This window comes from Ixodes scapularis, unplaced genomic scaffold (genome assembly GCF_016920785.2).
Source record: "Ixodes scapularis isolate PalLabHiFi unplaced genomic scaffold, ASM1692078v2 PGA_scaffold1__304_contigs__length_218370807, whole genome shotgun sequence".
Lineage (NCBI taxonomy): Eukaryota > Metazoa > Arthropoda > Arachnida > Ixodida > Ixodidae > Ixodes > Ixodes scapularis.
The window spans coordinates 93211679-93234059 of NW_024609846.1; the positions used below are offsets into that span (position 1 = coordinate 93211679).

General features: G+C 44.8%; 1 protein-coding gene across 1 annotated transcript in view; it reads left to right on the forward strand.

The window, feature by feature from the left end:
- The window catches only part of LOC8032113 (procollagen-lysine,2-oxoglutarate 5-dioxygenase), a 193579-nt gene extending 174481 nt beyond the window's left edge, over positions 1-19098 (forward strand). The window contains exons 15-21 of the mRNA XM_042290845.1: positions 1698-1836; positions 3994-4107; positions 6685-6753; positions 6839-6943; positions 12419-12565; positions 14840-14968; positions 17279-19098. Of these exons, the coding sequence (XP_042146779.1) occupies positions 1698-1836; positions 3994-4107; positions 6685-6753; positions 6839-6943; positions 12419-12565; positions 14840-14968; positions 17279-17434 (859 nt within the window). The 3' untranslated portion in view covers positions 17435-19098. The remainder of the gene's footprint in view (positions 1-1697; positions 1837-3993; positions 4108-6684; positions 6754-6838; positions 6944-12418; positions 12566-14839; positions 14969-17278) is intronic.
- Positions 19099-22381: the final 3283 nt, after the last annotated feature.

The following is a 22381-nucleotide window of genomic DNA, read 5'->3' on the forward strand; positions in this document are numbered from 1 at the left end:
GATGCTTATGGAAATGGCCAGCTGAAGGGAAACAAAGTGTGTGTGTGTTTATTTCCGTTCCGCTCACCGTTTCCGTAAACCTTCTTTACGCGAGTTGGCGAGAAATGCTCTAGTCGCCAACAGATTGAGAAACGCCTGGGCGTGCCTTACTGTGTTCGTGCCTCTCACCTGAGTTTTGGACACGGTGTGAGAGCCGGCCGGCACATGCTGCAGGCACCGTCTCAGGCGTCTTTCTTCCTCGTATGACACACGGTGGTCATGCAAAAGTTGCCCGCAAGCATGTTCCAAGCGTGCCTTTAGTATATGTATGAAGCCTTCGAAGATGCCCGACGGCGTGATAATTGAGTCTTTTGCTTGATGTACGAGCAGTGTCTCGGCGGCTTAATGCCAGCGAGTGAGGTTCGTATCTGGACTATGCGACAGTCTACCCCCCCCCCCCCCCCCCCAAAAAAAAAAAAAAAAAAAAAAAAACGAGTATAGGAAGGCGATTTTTGAGTAACTTCAGAAACGCAGCGTCGGATGAAAAATGTCACGATGGACCTTCGATCGTTTCAGCAGGAAGAACAAGGATTCGATGCATACTTAACACCTGTAGGCATCTCGTTAATCATTGTGTCGAGGCTTTGAGAGGCCGTAATTTGGCTTTGCCTTAATTTCCTTCAGAGATTTCTTTTTTTTTTCTTTTTCGGTATGTGGTTTGTTGTTTTGGTCTTCAATCTTGTTCATTAGCAACGGTTTGGAGACAATTTCGGAACTCGACAGCATAAACTACGTCTTTGCTCGCGGTGCTCGCTAAACTGCACATCCTGCGATCGTCTCGGTACGCTGGCTTCAAATTTCTTCTTCCTTTTTTTTTTCTTTTTATCCCAAATCCCGTATGTATGTTCTAGTTAAGAACGTAACTTCAAAGGACCGCGACTATGATTGAGGTTGCTGCAAAAAATAATTGCTCCCTGGAAAAAAAAAAAAAAAAAACTGCAAATTTTGTTTTATATTTCCTGGAATTGAAGCTTAGCCATGCTTGCGGGTGCAGGATGTTTCGTACAAATGAGCGGCTCTAGTTTAAACGGTCCCTGAGTTCCTTTTCGGACCTCTTAGAGCTCGGCCTGATGTGGAATACTCCGGATAAGAAAGGTAATTAGAGTGTCAGCTTGAAATATGGATGTCGCCGTGTAGGGGTAGAGGTATTGTTTCTTACATTTTATAGTTCCGATCTTGGAAGTCGTGAACCGTGGCTTTTGCACTTTTTTGTGTACTACTATTATAGTTTTGTCTCTCTTTTTTTCAAGTTGTGTCGTTTGGAGGTTTCGCCCTGCGCAGCCGGTCGCGAGAAACGTTTGCAGGACTTTAAAGTTTAGTGGCGTGATCCAGGTGTTTGTTACTTTTTTTTTTTTTTTAAGGTTGTTTCTTTTTAGCTGAGATGTTTAGGGCTTTTCTCCCTACGGTAAGTGTGATCACTGTTAGATAATAATGTGTTGGCTCGCGATTGACATGCGTTGTGTTCCACTCAGGAATTTTATTAACGCACTTTAGTGTATTTTTCGTGTTTTGGCTTTTCATTGTCCTATCACGCGTGAAAAACCCTCCTGCCTGTGCCCTTGTAAAATCCGCAATATCCATAAAAAAAAAAAAATCCGTTTTAGTTATTGGTGTTTGATGAGTGGTACTAAGCCTTTATTTTGTTCTTATGCTCCCAGGGGCCTTTGGAACGTTCCCTTCATTAATACGGTGTACCTGATCAACGGCACGCTGCTCCACACCAAGGACAAGTTTCCGTCGTTCATAAGCGGACTCCTGGATCCGGACATGGCTTTCTGCAAGAACATGAGGGAGAAGGTGAGCGACGTTCTGTCTCCGAAATCGGTGTGGCGGAACGAAGTGGAACATCTAACGTAGCCATTTAACGCAGGCCTAGTTAGAGGTGGATACATTACTTAACGAGAAGGAGCGACCCTTCTGCTACTTCGGTTACACGCAAACTCGTGGAATCTAATGACACACAAAGCTGCACTTAAAGGCCGACGACCAGACGCGAGATTCTGCAAGGCAGAAGATTCTCCTCGCCATGGGGGAAGAGGAAACAGGCAACGGTAGACCGGGTAGAATGGGGGAAGGAGGATATGAGGGTAAAGTGGGAAGCAACACATCTGGACTGCGGAGTTTTCCGCCCGCTTTATTCACTGGCAGAATGAGAACGGCAGGGCGTCTCTTCCGGACTTCTGGCCACCAGCAGTCGCGCTCGTTGCCGTTTTTCGTGCTTTGGCGTCGCGTGCACACTCGAACCGCAGGAGCAGTTTTGTTTTTCCCGGGACTGTCAATCTGGGGGGAAGGGAGGGTAGGTGTTAGAAATGTTTGGGAGGGCTCCCGGTAAAAGGGGGTTGTATACCATAGGTTTTTGTACCTTATGTAGAAAATTCCGAGGGGCTTTGTTGGGGGTTTGTACATATCACTGCTCACGGGACGCCGAAACGTGATCGAAAGTAGAAGGCTCGCGTTGGAGGCGGGAAAAAGGAGTACTCTCCTGCCTTTCTTATTCTGTCAGTGACTATACATATCATTGCAATTGCATTGCCTCGCTCTGCAAACTGGTTACCAATCAGTAAGATCGCGAAGTGAGGTGCGTCCCGAGTGTTGTTGTAACCCGATTCATTTAATCGCCATTGGAGTGCGCTCGTCGAACGGTTGATACTCGAGGCTGTGCCCGCTGTAGAATGTTTTCTTTCAGATGCAAACGTAGCCGGCAACGGCGGAAAACCGAAACCTCGCAAAGAGAGTAATTTGACTGCCGCAAAAGAAGAATGGCGCGTTTCCCTTCTCCCTAGTTTTCTCCTTTTCTCTTTTCCCGGCCCTATCGCGCGACGCTGGCGCCATCTATGAAGTCAGGATGCAGACACATGTATATTTAAAAAATAAAAAAAATAATGTGCGTTTTTTTTTTTTTTTTGTGCGGGTATGTAAAGAAAAAAAGGGAAAGAAGGGGGAGTGATGTTTAGCAGGTAAACTGGAATTCGTTTTTAACATCTTCGCGCGATTTACTTGTTTTCTTGATGTTGATTTTAAGAAGTATACTCATAAAAACTGAAATAGTTTTAAATTTTTTTTATATAAGCCAGTAATTGGAAAATACGTGCACATGTGGACATCACAAGTCATAGCAGCCTGTGCAGACACCCGAAACTAGAAAAAAAAAAGTACTTATTTTGCTGGGTTTTTTTTTGTGCTTATTTTACATATTGCTTATGACGATTCACATAAGAGGGGGTTACGGTTACGTTTTTCTTTTTTGTTTTGCAAAATTAATTTATCATCTTGTAACTGTTTTGACTTGATACTGTCTTTCTAGGCATATTAATATATATTATTCAACATTCTCTGGACAAACGCTGAAGTTATTTATTTTATTTCTACTAATTTATAGCATTCAGTGAAAATAAATAAATGTAATGACATAAGCCCACAAAATAGTTTCGTAACTGCTGCTGTCATATTTTTACAAAATTTTCTATTCTATAGTTTTATTTCTATGTTTGCTTCTTATTACGTATAGCACAATTTGTACAGATTTTTACTGTTGAAGTGCTATGAAATGGAATTATAATTAGTCTGACATTTCATTAAAGAAATAAAGTGTCGCGAAATTGTGCTTGTGCGCATGTTTAGTCTATCTTCGTTTGTCTAAACGTTCAAGGTTCTAACGTTTATGTGCAACCCACATGGGCATGACAGGAGCTTATTTATGACCCGTTCGAGTTCATGTTTAACTTCATTGTATGCTGTCCTAGTTAAGATGTGATCATGACACACCTTAGTGTTATGAGAAAATCCCCACTAGGAAACTCTGCCTGTTCAAGTAATCTTGATTGCCAAGCCACAAGGATCACAGTATGGAAGGTGTATTTGATAGACACTTTGGTATTACTGCTGTTTCTGCATCTTACTTTGCATGCAGCATCAAGGATGCAGAAATGTTTCAAAGTTTTTTTTGCCTTGCAGGGGATCTTCATGTATGTCACCAACATGGATACCTATGGACACCTTGTCAACCCCGAGACGTTTGATTTGAAGCTAAAGAACCCTGATTTCTATGAGATATACAGCAATCAAATGGTAAGTGTTCTTTTTTCTTAGTAGCTTTCTCTTGACCTAGTGTCATTGTGCTCAAGAAATTTACATTCCAAACCAGCAAAGGGTTTTTGCCATGCCTCAGCAAAGGAATAGGTAGGAGTAGTTTAAACCACCTGGGGACCTTTAACATGCAACAAAAACCTTAGTCACATGGGACCCTCATCACGAGAAGCCTCTGTCATATTACAGATATTTTGGCTGGGATTTAAACCTACTTCCTGAGGATATGTAGGACATTGATTTCTTAGCAGTGCATGAGTGGACCCATGTCTTATTTATGGATGTGATCACTCCCTAACCTAGCAGCATCAACTCTTTTGTTGCAAAAGCATTAACTGTCCCATTGGGCAGAGCCGGCCTTGTTCATAACCGTGGAAAACAGCAGAGAAATTCCCTCCGCGCCATAAACGTGAAAAAACGGCAGAGAAATTTCCTCCATGGAAAAGCTTATAAAATTGGCTGGGACGCGTAGTTTCGAGGAATTTCACCCCACAAAGATATCCTCTTGGCGCCGGTAAGAAGAGGAGGGTGGTGCTCGCGTGGCCGCCCCGGAGGCCCAAGGGGAGGAAGGGGGGGGTGAACACTGCATCACATGTTCTACACTCTGCTTTCAACCATGTCGCGCCCCAGACTCCCGCCAGCAATCCGGCCGCCCCTCGTTGCCAAGGGCTCCAAGGAGTGCTTATCAGCGTTCAATTGTACATTTAGGCTTTCACATTCAGAACTCATAAAAAGTGCTTAGGTGTCCTCGGAATTTTTTTTTCTAATCCATCTACTTTTGAGGGCTCAGCAAAATCGACATAAAGGTCCGTTCACACTCTTGCAACCGAGTACGACCGAAAGAGACCAGACCGGTTTTTAAGCCTCTTGCGACCTCTTAGGACCAGCTCCGCTGCAGTGCATCCGGCTCTAAGAGGTCGCAAGAGGCTTAAAAACCGGTCTGGTCTTTCTCTGTCGTACTCGGTTGCAAGAGTGTGAACGGGCCTTAAGGCTCAGTAAATAGCCCAAGTTTTCTCGATTAGTATGCATGACCCACAGGGTGGACTCTGCTACCTGCGTGCTACAAACTATTTGAGGCCATCGGTTATGGTCGTTGCACATCAATATCATAAAATCAGCTCAGGCTTGCGACTGCTCCAGAGGGCGCAGGCCTCTGGAGCAGTTGTATGCCACCTGGTAAAAGTCACATGCTCGGCTTTATGACATGTTATTGTCTGCATCACATTCCCTCCCTACTTTTCTGGTATGATCACTGACAAGGAGAAAATGGCAGAAGGAGCTTCAGTTGTCCTCCTTCCTGCGCGATCGCCTTACGTTTAGCAGCGCTTCAGTGTCTTATGCACCTTGAGCGCGCTGACGCAGCCAAAGCACAGTGGAAGGCACAAAGAGCGTGCTGGAGGCCGGATATTTGAAGGACACGTCTTGGCTGTTCTCATTCTGTCCGTGACTATAGTAGCAAACAGTTTCTTCAATATTTTTGGCTGCCGTTGTAATGTGCATAATGACACATAAATAATACTACTAGCTTCATTAGACAGTTTTAGTGGACCGTACGCTATAGCTTTGCGTATGCAAGGAAATTGCGGGTCGTGAGTGTGCATGCATAGAACGCTAGCGTATTGAGTACGCCCGCAACGCTGAGGATTTTGCGTTGCTGGCTAGCGGGCCTTGCGGGACGCTCTCGAGAGATCTCGGACCCAACGAGAGCGCCAGTTTCAAGATGGCGGTTGCCTCGACTGGCGCAGCAAGGGCAATGTGGTGTTTTCGAAGTTCTGTGTTACGTGAAATTGCGTGGTGTTCAGCTCGGCGATTCTTTCTGGGACCTACCGCGGTCAAATCAGATCGCCGTGCAGCTGAAGGAGTGCACATTGAAAATGTTCGCCGCTCGGAATGTGCGTTGACGCTGCGATCTGCTCAATGCTAAGCCTATTCCCACAGTTCATCGGCGACGCACGAACGACTCTAAAAGAAATCGCCGAAGTTCTCGCTATGCACTGGGCATCAGGGTCATGAATTTCATTCCGCGATAGCATTGATAAAAGGTGCCGTTTCCACGGGACGAGTGGCGGAGGCTCCGTGATCGAATTTGGCTACGCACTCGTACTCGTAGCCTCTGTACCCCGCAGAAAAGCGCGCTTGACGAGGCAGCTGTGGCTTGGTTTAATTTGAAATAAAATGATTGGACACGTTTTCATTTTCAATATTTCTTTCCAGGAGCATGGTTGCGCTATAAGCACGTGGAATTCTACGGCTCTAGCAAATTTAACCAAGATCATGCGCGGTGTTCACTCGAAAACGTAACGCACAACTAAATTCGGTCCGAGCAGGTCATTTTTAGCGTACGCTATACTATTGCGTATTGCGTACGTAAGGTCCAGCAATGCTATACTAAAACTGTCTATTATTTGGCAGACTTCCAGTAAAGTGTCAAACTTGTGGGGCACAGGGAGAGTTTCTGAGATCGGTGAACTGCCAAACTGTTCCTACTTCATAAACCTTGACTCTTCCTGAAGCAAGCTCTGCATGCAGTCACCGTGGAACATGAAATATGTCTTTCAGGATTGGGAGCGTCGTTACATTCACGAAAACTACAGCAAGGTCCTTGAACCCGACTTCAAAGTGGACATGGTGAGTAGCCACTTGTCAATTGTTCCTCATAGGAACGAATTTTCAGATGTTTTGCAGCCTCAACACGAGCCTTGTGTTTTTGCAGCCCTGTCCTGACGTGTACTGGTTCCCCGTGGTGACGGATATATTCTGTCGCCACATGATCGAGATCATGGAGAACTTTGGCCAGTGGTCAAGCGGAAAGAACGAGGTAAAATTCCTTTTTTGTCCTGGCAAAAAAAGAAAAAAGATGTTTGTATTTAGACAGCATAAGGTTGGCTTGCTTTTGAGGCACGGCGACGCTAGTTTATTTTGTAGATGAGGAATTTGGCCAGTGCAGTATCACTGCTAGCCGGGGTGTTTAACGTGCCGAGATCGAAGCGGGAAGCGGGGGGGGGGGGGGGGGGGGGGGGGGTGGATTGAACCCATTGCGAGCTTTCGTTCCATGCGCTGTGGTGCATAAACACACTCAGCCACCGATACCCCTCCTCCCGTCTTTGCATTAAAGTAATAAAGGCTGGTTAAAGGGCAACTCTGCTTCATTTTTGGTATTTAAAAAACTATGTAGCCTTCTTCAGTATCATATAGGAAGACCCCATGTCAAATATTACGATCTAATTCCGTCTATATGTTTAATAAACTGGCCAGCAAACTTTCAAATCCGCCAAGTCGCCAAAATCTGCCAACTCTAACGTGCGACGTGAGGTGCAATCGTCAGCGCAATCAATGCAACGGAGTTGGAGCGGCCAACATTGAGCCACTACGTCAGAGGCATGACTACGACATTCTCACGTTTTGTTTGTTTTTACTTCTCGGAGCGAAATTAAACGATGACGTCATCAGTTTCTCCTGTCGGTTTTGGCTGAACGGCGTCGACGTGATCACCATAACGCGGATGCGCTAGTTTGCGCTGCCCTGTGCGCTTTTCCCCCTCTCCCCCGGGCCATCACCGTCTACGTCACGCGAAGCGACCTGCCCGCGTCACGTGTCCTGTCCCTCGCCCCCACGAACGTCACAAGGCCACGTGGTTCGACATGACGTGGCCATGACTCTGACGACACGAGACCAATGTTGTCTGACGCAGCCGAAGTTACAGTTTGGTATCAGCTGATGTTTAAATTAAGATTACACAAATAATATTCCACATTCTGCGAATCCGAGGACGTAGAGCTGTTTAGTAGTGCTTTTTGAAATGGAACCACATGTAACCCTAAATTTTTCGGAATTGAGCGGAGTTGCCCTTTAAAGCATTTGTGTTTTGAGTACAACCGATCGCAGTTGACTGCTTAAGTCTGATTTACACATTAGGTAGGGTCTGAGTGTGACTGAGTGCATTGTGACCGCCTGCAACCTCTTGCGAGAAGAGAACAATCTAATATTTGCACATACCTACTGTGTTGTCTATTTATGGAAAAAACATTTTGTGTTCTTCATTGTCGGTGTTTGTGAAAAATTCCTTGTTTATTGGTTACTGGCCTCATTGAAAGTTATTGACAAAAACTTTTCATAGCTAGCCATCAATGGGGGGTAAGCAAAGAATTTAAAATCATTTGCACGATTTACATACTATATCTCTAGCATTCAACAGAGAATATTGTTTTGGCAGCACTTCATGATATTAGCAGTTGGAAATCCCATAAATTAATAAAAATGTATTGCTAATGCATAAATGGCAGTTAATTTTTTGGGGGACCATGTACAAATATTAATCAACCAATATCTTTTCAAGCAAAAAGCGCCGAAAAAAATACAGGGACACAGGAAGGGAAACAGGACAAGGCGCTTTTTGCTTGCAATGAACCAACTGGCCCAAATCTCCACTTTACTGCAATATCCTTTCTTATTTGTACTATTTTTGTAGTACATATAGCATATGTTTATTCGCAGTTCTTTACCAACAGTCTTCAGCCAACAAATTCATACATTTTTTTATTAAAGGGGTCGTGCAAAGAAAATAGATATGCCCAGACTTAATTTTATAAAATTGATGAGACCTCAAAGATCCTAAATCCCAAATATTGCGGCGAAATATTGTGTCCAGATTTTATAAACCATGTTTGAAAAGCATGTTTCCTGGGGTCCCTGGAACGACCATGCGACACTGTTGGCCAGCTTGAGCAACAAAACGTTGCAAAAATATCTGCGTAAGGTTGAGGGTCTACTGTACTTTATTTTGTGTTATAATAAGAAAAAGAAAAAGAGGAATTCACTGGCATTCTAAAACAAATTCGGCAGCACTATAGCACGTGATTGCTGGTAAGTTTTGTTTTCAAAGCCATCTGAGATTTCCGTCGTCCGGCAACCATAGCAGCGTCGGCTCCTGTCATCTGCTGGTCGCTGTGCATTTTTTGTGTGCAGAAAGTTTAAGTTGTGGTGTGGGCTCGGCGTCGTTGGTGTGTGTTGTGTGCCCGCTCCAGCGCTCGCCATGCTGACCGTGTGCATTTTGAGACAGTGCAGCACAAGGTGCGTGTCGCGAAGTGGGGAGGAATAAAAGAGTAATAATAATCCACCCCGAGGTTAACAAAAATTACTTGAAAAGAACAGAAGATTTAGGTTGGACTGGTGACAGGCGATAGGTCCACGCCTGGTGTAGAGGTCGGGGGAGAGGCGACGACCACGCGGAGTTATAAAACGAAAAAAAACAAATTTAATATTTCAAAACACGCATCGGCCGGGCACGGCCACGAAGGAGAGATAAAAAAAAAATAACGAACACAGTTAGCAGTCTAGCAAAGGTCTTGAGGCACAGGGACTAACATCCTGGTTAGCAATACCACACATTCTCAAATACAAGACTCAAGAAACTCGAAAGCGAACACACAACATAAAAGACTTATCTATGCGGAATCCAAGTCCAGACGCCGCTGAAGGTCGACCTGGGTTCCCGGACGATGAAGATGAAGACTGTTCTGGCAATCAGAGAGATGATCCGCCCGAAACACTGCACCACGCACAGACTGGCACCAGAGTGCCACAACCAGGCCCACAGGCGAAAAAACATGCACCGCATTGCAAGCAGACATGCGCCTGTAGGCAAAAAAACACTCTTGGAGGCTAACTAAGGCCTCAACCCAACGTTCCGAAATACGGAAAATCCAGACGCGGGAAAGCAAAACGATTACCAGCGGAGCCCCGGCCAGCTCTGGGGTCTCCAACTTCTACCCAAAAAGTGGTCTCCCTACCCCGACCAACCAACCCCGCCGAAACCCCCTCTATATATGCAGAACATAAGCAATTTGGGGACCATAAGTTGGCAAATCAGGATGTCCAATACAACAACAACAATGTAGCGCGTTCGATCTTGAGGACGGAATAGATGGTGCGACCGACTCCGAGCGTAGATAAAAACATTCTATTTATTTTCTCGTGCCGCCGGGCTCGTATCGACGAGTAACGTCGTCGTCTTTTATCTGCGGCTTGGTAGGCCGATGGACCGCCACAAAGCCCCCCCCCCCCCCCAGAGCCGTCGCCTGCAGGTATGCAGCCTGTAGGGGACGGGGCGATTGAGTGGTTGTGGCGACAGCAACTGAGTTGGGCTGTTGCCGTTGGCGTTTGATGCGAGCCGAACGACGTGGCAGAGAGCGGTGCAGAAGACAGCCTGCGCAAACCTTGCAAGGAGTTGACGCTAAAGGCAGGCTTATTGGAGCAATGCGGCAGCAGAGAAATGGCACAACGATGCGTTCGTGCTGTGCATCTAATGTGGAGTGGGCTCCATCGCAGCTCGGGCTCTAGGGGACATGGCGGTCTGCTGTGGGACCGATACAGCGTCATCCCCGGAGGTGACGCACCGAGAGGAGAGAAAAGCATGACCAGCAATAATGAGGCCCTGGTCGGTTAGCGAAGTGCCTTATCGAGAACAGTATGGTCCGCCGTGACTTGCCATGCCCCAGCGTGGCACAGTGCAGCACGCCCCACATGTTGTGGTAGCACACGACCTTGCCAGGCCAGCACGACACCACCCAGATAAGCATGACTGCCGGGGCGACACGAGAGACTGTGGCAGTGGTGAAAAAAAAAAGCCCAAAGAATGTTGTCTTGCCGAGCCGGCAGTGTGAGCGAGGTGGTCGCAGCCCGTTGCTGGGAGATCCTGGCGGCAGACGCGACAGGGCAGAGGTAGTGTCGGAGGCTCCAGGTGCTAAGGCCGAGGGAGATGTGTTCTCGCATAATTGCCGAAATCCCAAGCCGTTGACGTGTCCCGTGCTGCGGAGAACGTTCCCCTGGATGGCAGGTGCTCGGAGTCGATCATCATGTCCGGGTCACCAATTTGTAGTGCGTTCGATCTTGAGGACGGAATAGATGGTGCAACCGACTCCGAGCTTAGGTGAAAACGTTCTATTTATTTTCTCGTGCCGCCGGGCTCGTATCGACGAGTAACATCGTCGTCTTTTATCTGCGGCTTGGTAGGCCGATGGACCGCCACAAACAACATTCTTTCGGTTTGCCTCGCCACATGCGCGGATGTCGGCGCCTTCCTGGGCTCCCCACGCTCCTCCTTCCCCCAACAGTCATCCTGACAATTCGGGAAAACAATAATTGTTCCCAGAGTGCCCTACAAACTCGCCGGCCAAGCGACCTTGAGCGCCCGGTCCCACAGGCGACTGTCCCTCTCTCCTGCGGACTCCACAGATGTCCACTTTGAAAGGGAAGAAGGCGCGCCCCAGAACACGGCGACCTTCGGGCGCTGCCACATAGGCGATAAACTGACCTATTGGCGGAAAAGTAAAGAAAATATAAACAGGGAGAACTGGAATTCGTGACAGTACGATAGAGCGAATAACATTCGGTTTCATAAGTTGTCAGATGATCCACGGCAAAGAGCTTCCTGGCCTCGAGCCATTGACCGCAATGGCCCGAACGACATCGGCAGGAGCCAGGATTACATGTGTTCCGATCAGTTTCTAACGGGCGATCAGTTTCTAGCGGCGAAGCCTTGGCTTGGACGTGAAATGGGCACGTCTCGTCAAAACTGCTCGCATGTCGCTGCAGAGAGCTCGCCCAACTTTGTTGTCGGTGTCGTTGTCAAATGGTGACCGGTCTCATACTCGTTGGAGGGGAGTGTCTGCATAGGGCACGAAGCTGTAAAGTCGGCTGCGCTCGATTTAGTGATACTGAAGCTCGTGAAGCACCAACCGATCGGACATTTTGCATTTGAGGAAAGTATCTGGTCGCCTTTGACTTGTACGCGTGACGTCAGAAAGCAAAACTTTCAGATTGGCTGTCTTGATGTGACGTAGTCGTAGAGCTGGGTGGGAAACTCTCTGGGAAACCTAAGTATTTGTTTTACGTTAATAAAGGAATCCGGACGATAAAACAAATGCGCTTGGGTTAGATAATAGAGGACCTGTAATCAAAATAATCCCATTGCGCAGAATTTTCTAAAAACATTTCATGACCCCTTTAACCTGCTATTATACTTCCTTTAATAGCCAGTACAATTTCTTCTTCAAAAAATTTGCTTTCAAATGGCTTTGTGTTGGCATCAATCACAGAAGAGAGGGGGTGCATGGTGTGGAATATGATTATTTGAGAAAATCATTTGTACTATAAAGTAAAATATGTGGTGGTGCTGGTTGGTGCATTTCGATACAAATAAAATAGCGCAAATTCAACAAGGACAAACAGGTTAGGTAGGGCAGGTGCATTAGTATTTTCATTACCTTAGTTTTGTTGAACATTGCCTTTTCAGGACGAGCGACTAGCAGGGGGTTATGAGAATGTCCCGACGCGAGACATCCACATGAACCAGGTTAATTTTGAGCAACACTGGCTCTTCTTCTTGAGGGAGTACATCAAACCCGTGCAAGAGAAGGTCTTCCTGGGCTACTTCCATGACGTGAGTCCTTTTTCTCGTCCCATTTTTCTTTCAATCTAGGCTTGCTGCCAGAATTTCCTCATTCTTGATTGTTTAGTTGACTGGCATCATTTTCTCACTGTGCTCCTTTGACAACGAGATGGCTCGAGGCTTGTTAGAACAGAAACCTTCTGTAGATCCGAAATAAAGAGAAAGAGAGAAAATAAATGAGGGTAGTGGAGAGTTTGCAGGTGATGAACTGTTTGAAAGAAATTACTAAGCCTGGTGCATTTTTGCATTTCTGGAGATTTTAATCACACAAAAGTAGTGACTTTGTGTAACTTGGGGGTTGGGATGCTAGTGAAGGTCATTTGGAACTTAGCAAGAAAAAAGCCACTTCTAATGATACCACACTTATAGCTGTGCATAAGTTTTGATTAAATTAAGGATATCAAAGTGAACTTAGAATGATGTATCCAGAATGAAAGTTTGTGGGAAAATGGTTAGAATTATATCCAACTTTGTACCATTTTAAAATTGTTGTGAGCGTTCCTTGTTAATTTGGTGCCAATTTTCAGTGGTCATCGCCTGTCTTAGACTTGTGCTGAGTAATGCTGCTTTTATCTGATTAGACCACATAACATTTATAGGTTTTGTGTATGTAATGTTGCATTCTTAAATTTTTGTGAAGAAATTAAGCTTGATCTGAATTCTTCAATCTTTATGTAGACTGCACTCATCAGGTGGAATCAAGTTTTATTAAAACAAATACAACCTCAGCTATGATATAGCCCTTGCAGCTATGTCGGCCTTACGAAAAATGCTTATGATATGAAGGGGTGACTTAAGCAGTGATTAACTATATGCTGCCCATCATGTTGCTAAAGCTGGGACCAACCATGGTTCCTAATTTACACTTCAAGATAGTGCTAGAGCAAAAACTGCTAAGCTTGGTCAGGAACTTGTGCCTTGGCTGAATAGTATGATATTAAAATCTTTTTGAATGTGTGAAGGCATAAGTTATTTTGCAACCTGAAAAATTTCCTTCCTGGCCAGATTACTATAATTACAAACAAAGTACAACTGGCAGAGTGGAGCTTAAGCTGTCCCGCATCCAGCACGAGCTTCCTATCTTTGACAAGGGTTTAGCGTCTCAAACACCTTGAGTGCGCATATGTGGCCAAAGCACAGCGAAAGGTGTAGAGCACATGCTGAAAGCCAGGCGTTCGAAAGACACCCCCTGCCGTCCTCACTCTGTTGGTGACTTTGGTTTTGGAACACAAGTTTGCTGTTTTTGTGCCCAAAGCTGTACTGCACTTGGAGTGCTATAAAGCTGGTCATGTAGGTGCTGATCAGCTCTACTGGTTGCTCTGCTGCGTACCTACTTACAGTAATTTACCGGCAAAAACAGCATGACTTTATATTCGGCAGCCACTGGTGCGGAGAGGAGGTACCGTAAAATACCGAGCGTGCTCCCAGGTCACAATAAGTGTGTGTCTGCTACTTATAAAAGAAAAGAAAAAGAAGCAAAGAAGTTATCAAGCACCCATCCCGATTTCTGAGCCCGCCTATCTAACTGTGGTGATCCTCCGTGTCTGCCGCTTGTCCTAGTGCACTGGTGCAAAGTGGTGAAACCCAGCCTACTATATGCCTCTTTTGCACTTTAAGGCTTTCCTGACAAGCGCTCAGACCTCAGTTTTTCAATGTTATCTTCAAATTTTGATTGCTCGGTAGTCTGCAGTGGCTCTGCTTGTCTCAGTCATATTTCCAACCTTATACACAAGTGTACTGTGGGTGGCAGGGTGAATCATTTTAATAGCATGGGCTTCAGGTGAGCTGAAATGCAACATGAGGCACTGTGCCCATGAGAAGGTTATGTCACCTGGTTCATTTCACAGCCTTGGGATAGACATAAAAGCCTCCAATAAACATGGTGTACAGATGGGTCCTGCATTACTTTCAGCATGTCACTAGGTGCATACTGCCCTGCATTGTGTATATGAGGGCAACTTTAGCTTACTGGCACTATTTCAGTTGTTCTTGACTTTTAATATTATAACTCACGCATAAGTCACAGAAACTTGTATTTATACCCTATTCCTTAGCCCTCAAAGTACATTAAATGGCTTCGTGGCCTCACTGAGTCCCATAGTGTTAGACTGAGCACGGCACTCCATGTGACACTTGTGTTCTTGCCACTTCTTGCTACGGCAAAGTGTTTCATATCGCTGCCAACTCTACCTTGTGCTTTATAGATAGATTAACAAAAGAGGGCAAAGTGCTTAGTGTACCTTTATATCTTGTTTCCGTTTCCAGCCTCCAAGGGCCATAATGAACTTTGTTGTGCGCTACCATCCTGATGAGCAGTACTTCCTGCGACCACACCATGACTCATCGACTTACACCATCAACATTGCACTCAACAGACCAAAGATTGACTATGAGGTATGTCTCACCTTCTGACAAAACCATCTTTGACTTTTGGGATAAAGTGTGGCTCAAAATATGAATAAGCTTACATCATACAGTACTCATTCTTGGAAATTTTGGTCCCACCTTTTGCAGTTGGTAGAGGTATAATCCTTGATTCTAGAGACAAGCCCCTGGTATTGGTTTTTATCTAGGTACTAGTGAATATAGTAACTTTTAGAATGATCTGAATACAAACAAGATAGTCATACCATTCTAATAGCTTTAAATCTAACTGTATATTCATTTTACATCTCATAATTAATTTACATAGAAGTAAAGAGCGTAATCAGAACATTTTCTTTACTAGGATCAAAATTGAGTTTTTATGACCTAATTGGGTCGGTATTTTATGTAAAATAAAATATGAGGTAAATTCTTTTAATATTTCTTGAAAAAAGGTCCATGCTGACATAGCGACGAAAGTTATTCCTGGGGTTAGAGCATGATTTTGATTAAAATCATATTGTAATCAAAAACAGAGCATCCCTCATGTTCAATCAAAAAGCTAATTGGTTTTATAGAGCCACACGTTATAGTAAATTAAGTTGTCACATTACATAATTAAGTTGTCATCATTGCATACATTACATTCTATTCTTTTTATATCTATGAGATGTGGCTGTTAAATAATGAGTCTGGAGGCAAATGTGTGCACAGTTTATTACTATCCTACAACTTAATTGTTACCATTTTCAACATACTACCCTCGTCTATCTACACACCGTTGCATATGCGTTTTCCGTCGTTGGAAACTATGCTGCAGGTCATCATGTTTCAAGCCCCTTCAGCAGCTCCTCTCCGCAGTTTCTGCCCTGTCACTTTCATTCTCACTGATGTAGGCATTTTGTGCATCTATTGTTTTTTTGTTTCTGGATTGTACTGCAAAATCTGCAGCTCGTCGCATGTGGTGATCTTTTCCAGTGAGTCAGGTTCCGCTGCGAGTCGTTTCATGAAGTCAGTACAAATGTGTTTTTGGGCGTCTTTCCGCTCCTGACTAAAGAAATTGTTGTGGAGATTAAATTTTTCACGTCGATTAAGCATTTAGATTGTAGCAGACATAAAGCACATTCATCAAGAGACTGTAGAGCAAATTTTGCATGACCAGTTGAACATGCACGAAGTTTGTGCCAAACTGGCACCCAGAAACCTTAGTTAAAAGCAGAAAGATGCCTGGAAACACTTGCATTGACTTCATGGGACGACTTGCAAAAGAACCTGACACGCGGGAAAACGTCATCACATGTAATGAGACAGATTTTCCAGTTCAGTTTGAAAACTAAGGGAAATTCGATGCTCTAAAAATCTTACACGTCACCGAGAACGGAAATGGCATAGCAAGAACTGTGGACGAGGTAGAGGAGAAAACGGCGGAGCTGCTGAAGGGGTTCAAACATGATGACCGGTAGCATGGTTTTCAACTATAGAAAATTTTTATGTACTGGTGTACAGATGAGAGGACAGTAGGTTAAAGAAGAGAACAGTATTAAGATTGTAATACTAAACAAGAATAAAACGCTTTTGTTACGTGTGTCATTATTTAATAGCCACACCTCATAGACTTTGCAAAAACAGGTTCTAATTACTGAGTTCTGGGTGCACTTTCATATTAGCTGCAGTACTATCTTTAATATGGGAACAAAATAGAATTACAACATGCATAACCCCTGGCCTCTTCTTTTTCTAAATGCCTACAATTTAACTTGGTTAAAAGTAGTGCTTTCCCTTTGTGCCTTGCTGCACTCGAGGGACGGGCACGCATGCCCGCCCCTCAAGTGCCACCACAGATGTTGCTTTGCCACATAGCACTGCTGCCTTGGAGAAAGAGTACTCTTTCTGGTGACTGCCTATCACCAGCTGCATGAACTACTCGTGAAGGAAGACTGTAAAGGAATAATACTAGTGTCATTAGTTGAAATCTAAGCTTCAATAAGAAGTAAAGTGAATGCAGCTGGTGGTTTCTTTTGGGTGCATTTTAAAAGCATAAAATAAAGTCAAAATTTGCCATGCAACTGGCCTCCTGCTAGCAGCATGCGGCAGTAACTCGACACCTCAAGATGTGACACATTGAGAAGGTGTGGCTGAACTCGAAAAAAGCGAAGACACCCATCCAGAGTATTTAACTTCAATAGTCAAGACTGAAAACCAACACGAGAACCTGTAGCAGTGCTTGCCGCTGAGATAGTGAAATATCAGTGCTAGATGAAACCATTCCCCATAGAATGTAGACAATTTGCCATTTCTCTAGTTCTAACAGCTGTCCATTGATGTTTGTGCTCTCCTAAGGGTGGTGGCTGCAACTTCCTGAGGTACAACTGCAGTGTAGTGGACCTCAAGCGGGGATGGAGTCTAATGCATCCGGGGCGGCTAACGCACTACCATGAGGGTCTGCCCGTCACAAAGGGTACACGCTACATCATGGTGTCCTTTGTGGACCCCTAAGAAAGCTTCTTGCGCCACGCACACATCCTCTGTTTAATACGTCCAATCTATGTCATGATGTTGCCGCAAGTCACCATTATCTTTGTTTCGCGTGTTATGTTCTTTGCTGCATTTATTTTAGCCATTTTAACAGTGCCAAGGTTCCGATAACTGGCAGTGTGCAAAATATTTTTCTGGTCCTCCAAGATTATTTTTCTTATTTCCCTTCAGTAACATGCAAGTGTGTAACAGCATACTATATGTTAAACCTTTAATGCAAATATTTTTAATACAAATGCCAGTTGTGTTTTGTGAAAACCTTCACTCTATACTAATTTGAATATCATTGTACTCCAATTCACCTTCCATTGCATTTGGCCTAGTTTGAAAAACATCTCCAGGAATGGGCTAACGGGTTATTTGCAACCTCCTATTGCAGTACGTACACTGCACAACACAGCACAAACATGTGATCAATGGTTTTTCTCATTTTTCTTTTTAATCAAAATTCTGCCGTCAAAACCCCAAGTGTGGGAAGTGCCGCCCTTGGGTTCCAACTTGGGTGTTAAAATTTGGTGCCTGGCAATACCTTCTCCGAGTAAAATGTGCAAAAGCACGAATGTCGCAATCACGTTAATGGTTGCCGTGCAGTGTATGCATGTTTTTATTGCATGCAGATTTCAATGTAAAAAGCAAAGTATTGTATCAGGGTTCTTTTCCTAGTTCTTGGAGACACCTTAAGATTTATTTTTTGTCATTGCTACATACAGCCTTGTGTTTTTAGTCTCTGAAAACTTGCTGGTCTTTTTTTAACTTAGGTGATGCAGTTTCGTTATGCTTGTTTCTTTAAGATAGGAACATCAAAATATGTTTTCTAATATAGGAGCAATTGTTTTCCTTCTTTTTTTAAAGCAAAGGCAGCTTTAGGCTTATTATCTTCTTGTAGAGAATTTCAGGCCTCTGTATGCAAAACTCATTGATGCTTCTAGTTGGATTCTGTTTTACTTCCAAATTTCTGCATTTTATGTACACTAGTTTCTGAAAGCTTCATAGTGCCATTTGCATACAGTATCGACAATACACGTGCCTTTTAGAATGAGGAATTTGAGGAATATACATATGGTTTGAGGAATGCAATACCACTTTTTCTACATGTTGGAGGTCTACTTTACTGGAACCTATGGTGCCAGTTTCTTGGCTTAAAGATGCTTTTACACTTTTTGCAATGATTTTGTTTAGCCACGGAAATTGATTTTTTGCCACCATGGAAATACTTGGCCAATACTTATGCACTTATGCCATGTTTTATCTGTTAACGCTCTAGTCCTGCAAACCAGAAGGAACTCTTGTGCATTGCGCAGCAACATCATTTTACACGAGCGTTTTGTTTCATAACATTGTATGCTGCAAGTTTTACATGCTCAATGTCTAGAAAAAAGACTGTGAACATAACTTCTGCCATTCTTCTATAGGCGATGTCTGTCATCGTATTAAAGGAGGGGCAGACTGAAATTATTGTTTTTCTTGAGTCTGCACCTGATCTGTTGCCATTGTTGATTTTTAACGTAGCTTCTTTTTGAGCTCCGCGTGATCTTCCTTGCATGATCTGATGATTAATACTTTGCGGCAGAGGCAAAGAAAACCAGCAATATTTTGTTAGACGAATAAACATCTTTTTACAGAAATTTGTGTTTTCATTGGATTATTATATGCGAACATTGCAATTTGGAAAGCGACATACATATTTACTGGTATTATTGTGAACAATATAAGCTGAAACAGTCCTTCATTCTTCTTTGGCGTACCTGCCAGTTTTTGAGAGAGCAGTGGTCAGAACTAGGAATGCAATGCGAAGTTGAGGTCCCATACTTAAAACTATTTGACAAATTGAGAGATACTAGAGCTTGTGGAATCCGCAGCAGACACAGGAAAAAGCCGGATCAGGTGTTTCAACTCATATTCTCTGCGGTGGTACAGTTGATTGTCTTCACCTAGACATGTTTATAGCAGTGTACAGAGTTTTTTCGAGCTCTATTAGGGCGCAAAGATTTCCTATTTATAAACCAATGAGCTGAGTGCAATGAAACATTTCACAAAGGTGTCTGTAGGTGGTGTGCTTATCATACTCAAACTTAACGAGCGTAGGCTTCGGGAATAAAATTTTAAGTCTTAAAAAACTTTTTTCTTATGCACAAGGACAAAAACAGTAAAAACCACTTGGTTTACGCTGCTGCTAACAGATGTCACAACATTAAAAAAAAAAAAATGCGAAAACTTTTTGAGATGAACACCCGGAAGTTGTTTCAGCAGACTCGAGCATGTAGAGTAGGAGCGTGAAGCAGACGGTATCTGTTTTTCTGCCTGTGCATATGAAGGAGAAGACCGGATTTTATATGCTTTAATTTTAATGCGTTAGCATTAGTGCCTTGGTACATGCGCTGACCTTGGACTGGTTTGGAGCACACGTATATGAAGTTCGCAACGTCGCCACGGGATGGCATCACAGCCCCGTTGGCCGTGGAAACTGGCTGGGAAACACCTGCAAGCGACAGATTGCGGCGGTGTGCATATTTTCACAGGCTTGGCGATAGAACGCATAGCAACGGAGATTGCACTGGATTGGCTGGCAATAGGGAGCGACGCCGTGGAGTAAATCCTAGCAACCGAAGGTCGCCGGCGACGTCCCCCTTCGCCAATTTCGGTGCCGCGCAGTAGGGGCGTGGGGGACGGCGGGTGTATCACTGGAGCGCGTTCAACCCACCTTGGCACCCCCGTCCACGATACTTCGCTACTGCAACTGACTCATTACAAAATATTAGCCCACTTTGGGCTAACCGTACACACCGCATCGCGGCGTCCCGCCGGCGACCCAAGTACGTCTCCCTAAAACCGTGCGGTACAGCCAAAGCTGCAGGGGAGAGAGGTTATCCCACCTGTTCAAGAAGAGGGAAAGGAAGAACGAAGGAATCGCATTCCTTCTCTCCCGTTCCTTATTTACCCTCCTCTTGAACAGGTTGGAATACGCTCTCTCCCCTTTAGCTTTGGCTGTACTGCACGGTTTTAGTGAGACGGAGTATAGCCCCGCTGTCCCCCACTGCACCTCGGTTGCTAGGTGTCACGTTTTGCCGTCGCTCTCTATAACCGGCCAATCCTGTGCGGCCGCTGTTTTTCATGCACCCGGAGTGACATGATCTGCTTGCACCAAGGAGAAGAGGGGCTTTGGGAATGTTCACCTCGCGGAAAAATGCTGAGAAGCTGCATTCACCATGCTTTGTTATATGATATAATATATGATATATTTATTTTAGCTCAGGAGAGCCGCGGTGCCACAGAAAGGCAAGTCGCCCAAACCGTGAAGGCCCGCGGCGTCGCATCCAACACTGATGATATGGTATTGCATAGCATTTTTTTAAGGAAATGGTGATGATGGTTTAATTGGAGCTTGTAGACGAGTGCGAGGGGTGATGTTGCGGTTTAATATGGCGAAGAGCGTTAGGCTTGCAGCGGTTTTCCCGACGGTGGCCTTCGTGGGGCCGCCTTAGGCTACTGACCTCTACCAGGCCGGTTTTGAGCGCCTGGCGAGGGCTCCCTGTATATCCGGCTTGCAGACGAGCCGCCCGAAATTTCGGCGAAGCAGGGACTTCAGCACCCCCATGGTGGGGCTACAGGGGAGGGCGCCGGTGTTGGTCGGGAGGCAGTCTTCACGAAAGCGGACTCTGAAGTCTCCCAGCTTACGGCCGAGCTTATAAACGAGCAGCGTGATCACCCTGTCGATCGAAGACATGGTGGACTGGGTGCCACTTGTCCGGCTGGCTCTCTGACGATGGAAAAGACACGAATTATGCCCTGCTGGCTTCCTCCTCCGCTTCACAAAATGCATTTTTTTGAGAATCGAGAACCAGTGTGACTGCAGCAGCGATTTCGGCCCATTTTAGAGTGCAGCTCTTAGGCGCCCGTTCCCGTGTTTCGCGACGTCGATGTTTCCACCCCTCTAAATTTAGCGGGAAATTGAACTGGTGTTGAGGTCACGTGACGTCAATTTTTCCGCTAAATATAGCGGAGAAACTGAATCAGCTCATGGGTGACGTGGTACGAAGTCATAGGACGTCATTTTTCCCGCTAAATTCAGCGGGGAAACTGAATTGGTGTTGAGGTCAGGTGACTGCATTTTCCCGCTAAATTTAGCGCGGAAACTGAATTGATGTGGAGGTCACGTGACGTAAACTTCCCACTAAATTTAACGGGGAAAATGATGTCACGTGACCCCAACACCAATTCAGTTACCCCGCTAAATTTAGCGAGGAAAATGACGTCATATGACTTCGTGTCACGTCATTCATAAAGAAATTCAGCGGTAGGAGGAGAGGAGTCTGCGGAGAAGGAGGAGGGGCATACCCTCCCCTCCTCCTCCTCAAGAGCTGCGTTCTAGTTTCGCATTGCAGATTTAAACGTCTTTCATTTTTTTTCCTGAAACCCACATTCATAAAATTTTAGTATGATAAGTGCACCACCTAAAGGCCACTTAATGAAAAGTTTCATCGCACTCTGTTCATTAGTTTATTTATAGAAATGTTCGTACGCCATCGCATATATAAATAAATAAATATCACAATTACAGCAGCTCTTAAGTTGGGCACTCGGCGAGAAAGTCGGCGAGATCGCCGACTTTCTCGCCGAGTGTCTATTTTAGGGACCCAGTGGGCACTTTCGAAAACGTCAGCCGCTCCCGCAAGTGCGCCCCCCCCCCCCCCGTAAGTAGGGTTCCGTGTATAAGGATAAATCTGAAAAAAACACTCGCGGGAAAATTTTTCGACTATTCGGGTTTATCCGAAAAACTCAATTTCAATGTAACGACGGCAAAATAAAAAGCCAGAAAAGACCGTAGAAGAAGTCACAATGTATGTATGAAGGAGCGTTATCTGAGAAAACTGAAAGAACCCTAAGGAAGTGTGGAAATATGTAAAAAGC